The following is a 14,990-nucleotide window of genomic DNA, read 5'->3' on the forward strand; positions in this document are numbered from 1 at the left end:
GTTTTACAAGCTCTGGATAGCCAAAATACAACTAAAAATCCTAGTTCAACAGTAGTTTAAAAAAGATCTGAGTTTTTGACCTCGAAAATCAGTTTCTCAAGTTTGGTTCAATAATGTTGTCTCAAAGGTTTGAAGGTTCCAGCTGACTCCATGAATGAAGCACAGAAATGCAATGTCAGAGTGCTGCCCTGCTGTCCTACGGACAATGGACTACATCAGGATAAGCCTTTACCTAGTTTATGGATGTAAAATTGATAAACACTTCATAGCAATAAATAGAAGCCTTCTTCGTGCCCTTGTTGACACTTCTCCCTCCTCAGTCTCAAAAATAAATTGACCTGTGATTCATTTCATTGCACACAATATCTCAAAAACAGCAAAATAGCTGTGTTTAGCTGCATAACCACTGCAGTTCATAATAAAATTTCTTTGAAGTTCATGTTTGAGGTATGATAGGGTGTCATACAAATACAGATTTTACCTGTTATTATATAATCTATGCTATGCACTGTACAAGGAAATCCATGGTGCACATTGTATAGCTCATTAACTGGTTAAATACAAATTACAGCATGGGAACAGAAAGAAAGTAATTGTTTGTGAAAAATAACTGTTCCATTCATTCTTGCAACTGCTTACAACTGAACTGTACATTTCACTGTTAAACTGTCACAAAGTAGAAATGCCAACTCATGCCACCAAGCCTGCTGAGTATTTGCATTGTTTTAATTATACATTTAACTGACCTGATGTTTTAAAAATTGAACAAAAATACAAAATAAAGAGTTTTTCAGCTTACTTGACCGTAAATGCACTTTCCAATGAAATGTGATCATCTTGATAGGAGACTTGACAGTAACGCACATCCTTAATGGAGCATGGTACTTTAACATCAGGCAACAATCCTTGAATTAAGTGTTCTCTATTTACCCGAGGGGTCCAGTTGACCTACAATTAAGATGTTTAATTAAATTATTGAGGTCATTTGAGCAAAGTTACAACACGTAGATTGCTGTGATTTTCTGCAATATATCGGAGCTTCAGTTTAGCCATGTTTTTCTGGTTGAAAATATATTAATTTGAAATCTTCACTTTTTTTGCAATAGAACCAGCAAAAGGAAAAAAAAAGACATTTTACAAAAGAAGAAATTGAATTAAGTTTTTGAGCAAGAACAATATAAAAAAATACAGGAATGAGTTGGAAGACAGCACTTACAGAAACTATACAATGTGTTTCTGATTCTGATTTTGCAAAGGTGGTAACGAAACAGGTTTGATATTATGATAGAATGGGCTTAAATCTGCTTGATCAAACAAATAGGTAGAAAACAGTTCTAAATAACCAAGTTTCAGAAGCAAAGGCTACATATTTGAGTGTACATGACAATATTGGAACTGTGATAGAACAATTTGGTTGGTTCTCCAGGTTATGTCTTTAGCACTAAATGCTAGGATGTTGCCAGGCCAGACAGCCTGTGCAGTATCCAGTAACTTGCCTATTTTAAATCTAAGTATTACTTTCTGAGAAATTGCTATACTGAGATACAGGCTACTGGACTAGATGGGATTGAGATGCATAAGGAGGAGGTGTTAGCAATTCTGGAAAGTGTAAAAATAGATAAGCCGCCTGGGCCGGATGGGATTTATCCTAGGATTCTCTGGGAAGATGGGGGTGGAGTGGGGGGATTGCAGAGCCTTTGGCTTTGATCTTTATGTTGTCATTGTCTCCAGGAATAGTGCCAGAAGACTGGAGGATCGCAAACATTGTTCGCTTGTTCAAGAGGAGGAGTAGAGACAACCCTGGAAATTACAGACCTGAGAGTCTTACTTCGGTTGTCGGTAAAGTGTTGGAAAGGGTTATAAGAAATAGGATTTATAACCATCTAGAAAGGAATAAGTTGATGAGGGATAGTCAACAATGTTTTGTGAAGGGTAGGTCATGTCTCACAAACCTTGTTGAATTCTTTGAGAAGGTAACCAAACAGGTGGATGAGGGAAAAGCAGTTGATGTGGGGTATTTGCATTTCAGTAACACATTTGATAAATTTCCCCACTGTTGGCTATTTCACAAAATACGAAGGCATGGGAATGAGGGTGATTTAGAGCTTTGGATCAGAAATTGGCTAGCTGAAAGAAGACAGGGGGTAGTGGTTGATGGGAAATGTTCATCCTGGAGTTCAGTTACTCGTGGGTACCTCAAGGATCTGTTTTGGGGCGATTGTTGTTTGTCATTTTTAGAAATGACCTTGATAGGGCATAGAAGGATGGGTTAGTAAATTTGCGGATGACACTAAGGTTGGTAGAATAGTGGATAATGACAAAGGATTTTTTAGGTTACAGAATTAGAAAAGCTGCAAAGCTGGGCTGAGACGTGGCAAATGGAGTTTAATGTAAAAGGTGTGAGGTGATTCACTTTGGAAGGAGCAACAGGATTAAGGAGTACTGGGCTAATGGTAAGATTCTTGGTAGTGTTGATGAACAGAGATCTCGGTGTCCAAGTACATAAATCCTTGAAAGTTGTCACCCAGGTTGATAGGGTTGTTAAGAAGGCATACGACATACTAGCTTTTATTGGTAGAGGAACTGAGCTTTGGAACCCTGAGATCATGCTGCAGCTGTACAAAATTCTGGTGCGGTCACATTTGGAGTATTGCGTACAGTTCTGGTACTATATTATAGGATGGATATGGAAGTTTTGGAAAGGGTTCACAGGAGATCGACTGGGATGTTGCCTGGTATGGAGGGAAAGTCTTATGAGGAAAGGCTGAGGGACTTGAGACTGTTTTCGTTAGAAAGAAGGTGGTTGAGAGGTGACAAATAAGATAGGTTGGATAGTGAGAGCCTTTTTCCTCAGCTGGTGATGGCTAGCATGAAGGGACATAACTTTAAATGGAGGGGTGACAGATATAGGTCAGATGTCAGAGGTAGTTTCGTTACTCAGTAGTAGGGGCGTGGAGCGCACTGCCTGCAACAGTACTAGAAATGCCAACTTTAAGGGCACTTAAATCGTCACTGGATAGGCATAGGAACGAGAATGGAATAGTGTAAGTTAGATGGACTTCAGATTAGTCCCACAGGTCGTTGCAACATTAAGGGCCAACGGGCCGGTACTGCGCTGTAATGTCCTATACCGTTAATTTGCTGATATAATACAGATTATTAACACAATATAACCAAACGTTCCCTGCACCACCACTCAAGATTTGACAGCCACATACTGCCAACCACTCTATCATTCAGCCACCTACTCTTAGAAACTTACATGAATAGGGTAGCTGATGGGTGAAAAAATGGTATCCAAGCCCCAAATCTTCACTAATTTTCTAGTGGATTGCTGTCCTCAGTCTGGGATCTGAAGCCCCAGCCAGACGGGTGAAGGAAGGTATGCATGCAATGATCACCATAATCAGAAGCAACATCTACAACAATATTTCTGATCGGTAGCTATGGCCCATTAATTTGCTGGAATTACACAAATGAATTGTCAAGTCCTTTAGATGACTATGTTCAACTTTAAGAGCTCCCAATGCCATAGGCATGACCACCAAATAGGAGAAAGTGAGGACTGCAGATGCTGGAGATCAGAGTCAAAAAGTGAGGTGCGAGAAATACACAGCCGGTCAAGCAACATCTGAGGAGCAGGACAGTCAATGTTTCGAGCCTAAGCTCTTCATCAGGAATGATTCCCAATGAAGAGCTTATGCTCGAAACATTGACTTTTCTGCTCTTTGGACACTGCCTGACCGGCTGTGCTTTTCCAGCGCCACACTTTTTTGACTATGATGACCAAATCATCTTCTGCAGTGATATTTGTGCAGTTGTATATTGAATGTAGCATTTTAAACTAAAAATATAATACAAATATTTGAAAGAGATTTCTAGTAAAGATTAGTAAGAATCCTACGTCTACCTTAATTTTCTCTGCGAGAGATGAATTAACAACAATTTGCCGATCGCCTTCATCATACATCCGAAAGATAAGATGGTGAATTACGTCTCCAGCAATCCAGTCAATTTCATCCTGATGTTTAATAGGAATTGCTTTTTGCCCATCTATGCTGAAGATCTGAAGCTTTGTAACTTGAGTGCTCGGTAGCAATTTAATTATCTTCTCCACTGCTGGCACATCTTTACAGCTCTGTACATTGAGAATCAAACATTTTTTGTTGAATAAAATTTAGACAAAGAAGTAGTCATTTTAAAAGCAAAATGCTATAAAACATCCTGATATAATTAATATTTTTCTTGGAGTGCTATAGTATTTAAGGATTTCAGAATGTAAAACGCTAAATAATGGAAACAATGTAAGTAGATGTATCCCCAACAATTGCCTCGTGGATCATGGAAGTATATGTATTCACAAAATTTCATACGTGGAATAAAACTTAATTAGGACAACGTATGCAATTTCAAATTTCATACAAAATACGTTAACAATTAGTGACGTTAGCCTGATTTCCTAGTTCATCCTTCGCTCCTTTCTTGAGCAGAATCCACATCCATCATTATGAATATCCAAAGGCTAAGTTTTGGGCAATCTTGTATGTCTTCGTTCAATTGGTAGAACGTATTCTATAAGTGCTCAATTACCATCCAAATGAGGATTATATTGTTATATTTTTCTATGAGATTCAATTCCTTTACTGCTCTCAACATTTACAACAATTATCTTAAATTGCTACACTCTGCTCTAAAAAAAAAAGCAATGACTATTAAACTCAGTGACAGACATTCCAACAGCAACAATGGGGAATTTTGAGACAAAATCCAAGACAAAATTGTCACTTCATAAAATAACAATTAATAATAGCAGATTTTTAAACTGCAACGTGTATAGCTAGTATATTCATGGAAGTAATGAAGCAGAGTTAAATGTACTGTATTTCACAATATGCATATGATATCCAAAAAAATCTGAAAAATCTTAATATATTGTAGATAAGCTGGCAAAACCAAAACACGTAGGTTTAAAGAGACAGTGGTAGTTCTGATACACAAGGAGTGTATTGAGGAGTGATTGGTGAGAGAATGCAAATATATAGTGGTATCATTCAGAATTTCGAATTAGGGCAAGAGGCAATATTATTTCGTTATTCTGACTTTTTTCAGAAATATCAAAAGATCTGCATTTCATTAGACACAGTAGAAAATCATGCTAATATATGGCTTTTTCAACGCCAGCTGCTTCTGTGAGCTTCTCTTTATGAGGAAGTTAAACGTGGGAATGTGTGCAGAGTACTTTGCATCATTCAGAAGTGGGAATGTTCGCCAATGTCTGCAAAATGTTCAGCACCAATGATGAGATCTCAGATACTGCAACAGTTCATACCGATATGTAGCAAGACCTGAACAATATCTAGGTTTTGGCCAATAAGTGACAAGTAACATTCATGCAACAGAAGTATCAAACAATGACTGTTAAACAAAATCAAACATACCCATCACTTATGGAGTCAGAGTCATAGAGGTGGACAGCATGGAAACAGATCCTTCAGTCCACCTCGTCCATGCTGACCAGATATCCTAACCTAATCTAATCTCATTTACCAGCACTTGGTCCATATCCCTCTATACCCTTCCTATTCATATACCCATCCAGATGCCTTTTAAATGCTGTAATTGTACCAGCCTCCTCCACTTCCTCTGGCAGGTCATTCCATACACGTACCACCCTGTGTGTGAAAAGGTTGCCCCTTAGGTCTCTTTTATAGGTTTCCCCTCTCACCCTAAAACTATGCCCTCTAGTTCTGGACTTCCCTACGCTAGGGCAAAGACCTTGTCTATTTATCCTATCCATGTCCCTCATGATTTTATTGACCTCTATAAGGTCATCCCTCAACCTCCAACCCTCCAGGGAAAAGAGCTGCAGCCTATTCAGCCTCTTCTATAGCTCAAATCCTCCAATCCTGGCAAATCCTTCCAATAGGAAGGAGACCAGGACTACACGCAATATTCCAAAAGTGGCCGAACCAATTCCTGTACAGCCTCAACGTGACCTCCCAACTCCTATACTCAATGCTCTGACCAATAAAGGAAAGCATACCAAAAGCCTTCTTCATTATCCTATCTACCTCCAACTCTACTTTCAAGGAACTATGAACCTGAACTCCAAGGTCTCTTTATACAGCAACACTCCCTAGGACCTTACCATTAAGTGTGTAATCCCTGCTCTGATCTGCTTTTCTAAAATACAGCACATCACATTTATCTAAATTAAACCCCATCTGTCACTCTTCAGCCCATCTGATCAAGATCCCATTGTTCTCTCAGGTAACCTCCTTCGCTGACCACTACACCTCCAATTTTGGTGTCATCTGAAAACATACTAACTATACCTCCTATATTCACATCCAAATCATTTATATAAATGACAAAAAGTAGTGGACACAGCATGGATCCTTGTGGCACACCATTGGTCAGAGGCCTCCAGTCTGAAAAGCAACCCTCCACCACCACCCTCTACCTTCGAGTCAGTTCTGTATTCAAATGGCTATAGAATTCCATGAGATCTAACCTTGCTAACCAGTCTCCTATGAGGAAGCATATCTGGCAACTGAGAGGCATGAATGTTACTTGCCACTTATCAACCCATGCTTTGATGCTTTCCAAGTCTTGTTGTATATGAATATGAGCTGTTTTAATACCGGAGACATGAGTGGTGCTAAACATTTTGTTGGATTGCATAGATCCAGACTTTTAATCTTACGATGGAGGGAAGATTGTTGATGAAGTAGCTGAAGATAGTTTTGGACATCACACACTGCCTGAGGAACTCCTTTTGGCAAGTCAGAAGGGCCAAGTGGAGTGTTGGTCGTCCAGAATGTGAAGTCATGGACATACCATGTGCAAGCCTACGTGAAGTATCACCAACTGTGTGTGACTGAGCTGCAGCTGGAGTAAGTTTTACATGGTAAGGAAGGAGATCACATCCAGATTGACACATGGACCCATGAACCACGAGAGCATACAGTTCAAAAACTATGGAAGCAGCATGGGAATTTGGTACAGAAAGGAAGAAGTGCTTTTTGCTTGCTTTTTTGGCTCTTCGGCTGTAAGGTATTTTTACAGGCTAAATTGAAGCCCATGATCGGACATCCAGCACAAAACAGTGACATCACAGGAAAACCGTGAAGTTCACTGGTTGGTATTGGCTGCTAACTTGACTATTAGTTAAAGATTGTTTTCAGATGGAAAGTGAATAGGAGAAATATTTGCAGATTCCAAACTAAAGGATTAGTAGTAAGTTTTAAAAAATACATATTAAAGGCCTGCAAGACGTGGGAACTGGTGGACCCCTATGTAGTTTATAGTGACCACATCTATTGCATGGTTGCTTAAGGAACTCCAGCTCAATTGAAGAACCAAGAACCTGAGCTTCCAACACTGCAACATGGGGAGGTCATGCCTGACAAATCTGTTAAAATTCTTTGAGGAAGTACCAAGGAAGTTTGAAGAGGGAGAACAAATGGGCATAATCTATTTTGACTTCCTGGAAACCTTCGACAAGTTGCCGTTCTGGAGATTGCTAACTAGGATAAGATGCAATGGTGTTAGGGACAGGTGACTGACGTGAATGGAGGATTGACTGACTAGCAGAAGGCAGAGTGATCATAGAGATGTTTTGGGATGGCATTTGATGACTAGACAGTGTTGGGACCATAATTATTTATGTTATGCATTAACAACCTGGATGAAGAAACAGAGTATTGTTGCTATGTATGCAGATGTCACAAAGATAGATGGAGGAACAGGTTATGTCAAGGTGGTGGGAAGGCTGCAGAAGGACTTGAATAAGCTAGGAGAGTGAGCAAAGTGGCAGACAGAATGCAACATGGGAACATGTGAAGTGATGCACTTTGGTGAGAAGAAGAGGCATAGCCCATTTTCTAAACAAGGCTTCAGAAATCTGAAGTACAAGGGACTTGAGGGTTGTACTTCAGAATTTCCTTAAGGTTAACATGCTGGTTCAGTTGGCATTAAGGAAAGTAAATGCAACATCAAATTCAAGAGCGCTAGAATAAAACAGCATGGACGTACCGCTGAGGTTGCAAAAGGCTCTGGTCAGATATTTTGTGGAATATTATTTGCAGTTTGTAAAGTGTTTGCATTAGAAAGTATCCAATGGCGGTTCCAAGAATGATCCCAAGAATGAAGGGCTTGTCATATGAGAAGTGGAGAAGGACTCTGGATCTGTACTCAATGGATGAGGAGGGATCTCACTGAAACTTACAAACTCCTGAGACACCTGGATAGAAAGGATATGTAGATGGTGGCTCCACTGGTATGAGACTCTAGGACCAGAAGTCACAGCCTCAGAGTGAAGAGACATCCCTTACAACTGAAATGAGGGGGGATTTCTTCAATCCACCAGAGAGTGGTGAAACGGTGGAACTCATTGCAACTGAAGGATGTGGAGGCCAAGCGAAGTATTTAAGACAGAGATAAGTTCTTGATAGTAAGATGATCAAACGTTACAGGAAGGTGACAAGAGAATGGGGTTGAGAAGCATATCAGCCATCATTAAACAGAAGAGCAGACTCAATGGACCTTATAGCCTAACTGTACCAGAACAGCTTTTTTTAGTTCAAGATGATCCTGGAGCACAAACCTACCACTATTGCTGGAATATTGTTAGGGTATACAGTCTTTGCAATATCCAGTGCCTTCGGCTATTACTTTGCATCAGGTTGAGTGAGTAGAATTGACTATTGTGCAAACATGAAATGAAATTTTCAATACTATATAAATAATCCACATCATATACTTAACCTATCTCATTTCACATATTTAACTATTTTCCAACACAGGCTTAATTAAAATCAAAGACAAACTTGTGAAGAAACTCAGTTCTATTTAGGTCAAACTTTGCTTCAGTACAGACCACAAAGTTTAACTCAAAACTTCCCTGGTTTTCACATTAGTTTCTCTGTAAAACCTCGCTCTCCAGTAAGTGCAAACTAATAACCCAAATGTAACATGATAGCAACAGGTGGATGTAATAATTCATCAAAGTAGCTCCAAGAAGATACCAAACTTTTAAATAGCTCTTTGTTGACTTATTAATGATTAGAAAATTAAATCAAGAATAAATTCTTACTGATATCTCAATTCTTGCTTTCAGCGTTTGGTCTTTCTTAATATTCTGTACTTGTATCACAGGGCCAGTTAAAATTCCAGTACCAGTGTTACTACAATCCACTGTATACACAGGTAAATTTGGGGCACCAAGAAACTGAAAAGAAAGTATACAAATTATTAAAGCACATAGTAATATAGGCAAATAATGATGAGATATCAAAATAATTGATAAAATAGTATGTATATTCCGTAAACTCAAAGAACTGAAGAGACAGTAATTATAACCATCTCTCTTTTTGCTTTAGTTCCAAAAAAGTCCAGAATGATGGAATCTTTTGTTGTGTACTAAAGTAAAATGACTCAAATCAGTATCTGAAACAAAAGGCTTTTTGTCAGCTTTTCATGCACGGGATGAGGGTATCAGGGGCTGGATCTGATAAAGAATAGGGCCTATTAAGGATTACAGTGGAAATTTGTGAATGGAGCTAGAGGATGTATGTAGCATTCTGAATGAATACTGTGTGTCGGTGTCCATGAATGAGAGCAACAATGTGGATGTAGAAATCAAGGAGAAGAACGCTGATATGCTTGAAGAAATCAACACAGACAGATAGGATGAATTGAGTTGACAGCAGTTTGGCAGGTTTAAAACTGGATAAATCTCCAGGTCTGGATAAAATGTTTACCAAGCTGTTCCAAGGTGTGAGAAAGGAATACGAGTGGCACTGAAATAATTTTCAATTCCTCTCAGGCTATAGGACAGGTGCCAGAGCACTGGAGGACAGCCAATGTTGTTCCATCATTCAAAGAGGGAACAAGAGATGAGCCAGGAAATTACATCCAGTTAGTTTCTCCATCACTGAGGTTAAACTATCAGAAGCAATTCTGAGGAAGAGAATTAATCTACATTTGGAGAAGCAGGGATTAATCAACAACAGTCAGCCTAGTTTTATGGGGAGTTTACATCTATCCAACTTGACTGAATTTTTCCAAGGAGGAAACCAGGTGTGCACATGAGGGTCAGGCATTTGATGTAGTCTATTTGGACTTCAGCAAGGCTTTTGATAAGGTCCCACATGGGAGACTGATAACAAAGGTAAGAGCCTAAGGTTGACATGTATAAAATTATGAGGACAATAGACAGGACTAAATTTTCCCTTTGATGGAGGGACGAAAAGCTAAGGGCACAATTTAAAGGGAAGGGGCAAAAGGTTTAGATGAGATGAGGAAAAGTTTTTCACTCAGAATCCGGAACACACTGCTTATAAAAGATGGTAGAAGCAGAAACTCTCAATACATTTTAGTAGTATTTAGTTGGGCACTTGCAATGCCGAGATAAACAAGTGCTGCAAAATGGATTAGAAAAGTTAGGTGGTTGATTTTGACCAGCACAGCCTCAATGGGCTGAAGGGCATTTTTCTGTGATGTCGATTTCTTATTACTCTAATTACTTGATACAATTGCATTACAAAATACTGGACAGGAAGACAGATCAGGCGAATAGGTAATGGTGACATTAAAAACAAAACAAAATCAAGATCACGAGTTCAACTGAAGATTTCACTTACCTTGCAATGTACCACCAATTTGGGCTGCGCTGTAATATTTCCTGCTTCATCCAGCACTTCAGCTTGGAAAGGGAAGGTGGTTCCATTTTCAATAACCACTTTATTAGAATCTGGCTTAATTCTCAGCTCACGAGGTGGACCTACAATAAAAACAGTATTAGAGGTTCTGCATTGCAAGAATTTTCATTTTTTTCATCCCCTTAAATGTTCTTCCATCCTGTTCTCCAGTGTTGAGCTGTAAACCACAGGCAACAAAACCTCTCCAGGATCTTCACACCTGAATATGAGCAGAATCTTGACAGTTCATCAAACTTAGCAAAACAATCACTTAAGCCGCATTTTGTAGCGGACATTACTTGAATGTATTTTTAGCAAAGCTCATCAAATAGCAAGTTGTGATAAATTTCACTGTTTATCTTATCTTGCCAAAGGCACTGTGGTTCAATGCAACATACTGTTGCGTTTTGCAGAACTAATTTACAAGCAAGATGAATAACCAAAATAGTTGCTCCGACTCATCATTACATTGGGTCACTCACTCACCCACAGATCAGCAAAAAAAAAAGTACTTTCAGCATGAAATATCAAACAGAAAATTCAAACATAGGAGGGAGCTATCTGACCAGAATTTTCAGGTTTGTAAATAAATTACATACTTCTACATTTAATACTGTTCCAAAATGTTTTAGAATATTTCTTAAATTGAGTATTGCTGAAAAATAAAGTTTGCTGGAGTTTTTCTCCTGCTTTCATCATTATATTGCGTAGTACAAATTCGTTAGGAAACCAATATTTGTACTACATGACAGGACAATGCTGGTTGATTGGCAAGTGGACTCTGATTGACACATGAGTCAACAGGGAGAATGGACCCACTAATGCCAAAAATTAGGAGCTGGGCTTTTTAAACTTTTAAGCCAGGTAGATTTACTCTGATTGGTCACAGCAATACCCTGAGATGTGAACTAGTGAATAGTTGTTACCTATTTTGTTGTATTAAGACAATCACACTGCATATACATGTTACTATCTGCAAAGAATAGAGCCATGCATATTAACATGTCACTTCCAGTTCACTCAAATCTGCCACCTTGTGAGCCCGAGTTAATCTTAAATTGGATGTCAGCATAATTCTCATACATAATTTAGGATTATCGAACAAACACCATCCAATTGCAGAATCACTTCTGATTTTAGACATAGTGTTGTCAGTTTTGCAAGCATAGGTTGATTGGGTATTGCCAGTACCTTAATTGCTGAGAGCAGCTGAAGGAGCACGCTGTTTGATATGACCGGTTAATTTTTTGGTATGCATTGTGGTCATTGGGCATCACACTAGTACTGAAATTCAGATACTCATATCTAGGTTTAGCTTGATAGCAGCATCCAGCTCAGAGCAAACATCACTTGTATTACTAATACAGAGTAGCAGCGTGAAACAGTTGACTTCACCTATTTCTCAAACCTTTAAGGTAAATTATGCATTTTTGAGCATCAAGAGTGACCACCTTAAGGTTTTCCATGAGTTTGTATTATATACAGAGAGAAAGGTCAATCTTATGTCATTTGGAACTGTAGGAATGCCAACAACAATACTGATCAGGAAAGGTAAATTGCAGCAGACAGTAGTACAGAATTGAGAGAATTTGTGGCCCTTGCTAAAGAGGAGTGTCCCATTGACTCCTTCAGCGACATGCTAAAATATGGCTGGTAGGCTATGCAATCAGCTTCTTGACTACATCATATATGGCAACCAACCAATCCAGAATAATTCAATTACAAATGTACATAAATGCCATCACTTGTAAATGCACAAACGAAATTTCATAGACATGAAAGATTCATATACCTTGATCAATCTGAGAAATTTAGAAACTTACCAGGCAACAGTCTAATTTTTAATGTTTGCGAATCTTCCTTCAATCCAGGGAGGATAACTTTCAGAGTGAAGTTCTACAGAGAAATAATACAATAATAAAGAAAAACACACAATCAGCTATTTGGTCCCTATAGCCTGGAGGGCCATTCAGTCTCATGGCTGATCTGACTATGGCCTTAACTGTATTATCTTGCCTGGCTCATACTTCTGTCACTTGTAGATCAAAAATCTATCTAACCTAGTCTCCAATGCACTCTCAAGTAGATAATGCCAAAGATGAAGAATCTCATTATCACATCCAACTTAAATCAAATAATTTTACTTTAAAATGCCATCCCTTACGTCTATATTCTATCCACCACTTCCCTTAAGAGGACCATCCCCTCAACATCGATCCTGTTAAACCCCCTCAGAATCAAAAGACTATTCCAAATTAAAAAAGCAATACAAAAGTTTATTCACTTGCAGATAATTCTAATCATGGTGCCAAAATTACTACGCGATAATGAGAAATAAAAAGTAAAATCAGGAATAAATCTAGATATTGGCATCATACAATTAGTATTACATGTTAAGACAATTATGTACAACAGTACGCAACATGAAAAGGATTAAAATTTAGAATGAAGATTTAGAGATGTTATTATAATTAAACATACCTTGCCTTGGCAAGTGGTCACAGAGCCCCGAGCTGTTACACCCTTAATGATGAAACTTGTTCCTTTTGCCACAAAGGCTTCATAATGTAGGTCTAACCCACTGCAAGGCACACTTAAATTAGAAAGAGTTATATGCCATACGATATCATTAACATAAATTAGTTTATAGTTATTGAATGAACATTTAAATTTTCATACGCAGTATCAACAGCAATGATGCACGGGTCTGATTAAAATCAATAATTTGGAAAGATTTCACCATTTTTCTATTCCTCGGCCAATTGTGACAGAAGGGTCCCCTTTAGCCTGATCTTGCACTGAATCAAATCATGGCTGAGTCTGTGACCTAGTCCCATTAACTGTTTTTGTCTCATAGCTCTTCATTCCTTGATTAATAAAAATTTACTCACCTTAGATTTTAAAAGTAATAAATTTAGATACTTAGGAGCAGGAATAGGCCATTCAGCCCTTTGAACAAGTTCTGCCATTCTACATCATGGTTGATCAAAATAAACTTTCCTAGCTCTTAAAGCTTGCTTTAAACATTTTCAACATTAATTTTATTTCTGTGTTCACAAAGATCACTAACTTGAAATGTTAACACTTTTTCTCCCGGCAGATTATATCTGAATTACTGAGCATTTCCAACATTTTCTGCTCCATTTCAGATTTTCTGTATTTGCAATCTTTTGCAAAAAGGTTTTAACTTTTAGACTAGGTCTCTAATTCCTAGCCTACCTAATTCACTGGTTCCCCCTAATATTTTGTAAACTTCCATCAAATAACGCCATAACCTTCTAAATTTCAACAAAGTGCGCTATTTTCATTATGTAACATCTGAAGGTTATTTTGGTAAATGCAAAGAATGGAAGTTACAGCTGTACCTGTACTGATTCTGGTTTGACTCTATTTGGAGTTCAACACTGAGCCTGCGTATCATGTGTCTGAAATTGACATGATCTTAGAAGGGATTTAGTGGAGCACAGGTTCACCAGAACGATGCTAGAGCTGAAAAGATTAAACTTAAAGGACTGGTTGAAAACCCTAAGTTTGCATTCCCTGAATACAGAAAACAAAATAGTGTTTATGATGGTGAATGGATTTGTTGTGGGGAGAAAGAGAGGGAGAGGAACCTCTCTCATTTGATGCAAGAATTCAAGCTGAGAGGTTGGAGATTCAAAATAAAGTTTACTATTTAGGGGAGGTGTCAAAACTTTTTTTTCCACATAAATGGAACTCTGGAACTCTTCTCAAGCTGCTGTTGTGGCTAGAAAAACAAATTTCAAACTGGAGAATGGTGATAGATTTTGTTTGCTAAATGTTATGGAAGCAAGGCAAGCAGGTGGTATTCACAAACAGCTCAGCCATGATCCAACTAAATGGCAGAAATGCTTAAGGGGCTATATGGCTTATACCTGTCCCTATGCTCTTGCTTTTCCATACAAATGTTTTAATTTTGTGCAAACCTGTTTGGTTCACACACAACTATGTAAAGTTATTCAATAAACAGAATTTTTTTTTGAGATTCCAATGATGTGGCTATCAGTTTTAAGCTCGGAGCTTTCTTTATCAAGTTATTTAGTCATTTTCAATAGGCCCCAATCAAACAGGTTTTTCAGAGTTGTTTTCTAATTGAACTACTTAGGCAGTGCTTCATTACTGATCATCTTAGTTTTATGATTGTTTCTTATCCTGAGGATATAGGTTTTTCCAAGGAGTTAGATTATACACTATACAGGGCACCGCTGAGGTCACCCCTGGAGTACTGTGTAGTTTTAGTCTCTACGTTTCAGGACGCTTAGTGTC

The 14,990-nt window shown here is 38.3% G+C and overlaps 1 protein-coding gene across 2 annotated transcripts in view; it reads right to left on the reverse strand.

The window, feature by feature from the left end:
* The window catches only part of smchd1 (structural maintenance of chromosomes flexible hinge domain containing 1), a 129,671-nt gene that overhangs the window by 66,946 nt on the left and 47,735 nt on the right, over positions 1 to 14,990 (reverse strand). The window contains exons 21-26 of one of the 2 annotated variants that reach the window (XM_043688218.1): positions 13,185 to 13,284; positions 12,527 to 12,599; positions 10,647 to 10,786; positions 9,098 to 9,232; positions 3,911 to 4,138; positions 800 to 948 (exon numbers count right to left, since the gene is read on the reverse strand). In XM_043688218.1, the coding sequence (XP_043544153.1) occupies positions 800 to 948; positions 3,911 to 4,138; positions 9,098 to 9,232; positions 10,647 to 10,786; positions 12,527 to 12,599; positions 13,185 to 13,284 (825 nt within the window). Of the gene's footprint in view, positions 1 to 799; positions 949 to 3,910; positions 4,139 to 9,097; positions 9,233 to 10,646; positions 10,787 to 12,526; positions 12,600 to 13,184; positions 13,297 to 14,990 lie in introns of both variants that reach the window. The other variant, XM_043688217.1, reaches the window with a different exon arrangement.

Source organism: Chiloscyllium plagiosum, chromosome 4, assembly GCF_004010195.1.
Source record: "Chiloscyllium plagiosum isolate BGI_BamShark_2017 chromosome 4, ASM401019v2, whole genome shotgun sequence".
Classification (NCBI taxonomy): Eukaryota; Metazoa; Chordata; class Chondrichthyes; order Orectolobiformes; family Hemiscylliidae; genus Chiloscyllium; species Chiloscyllium plagiosum.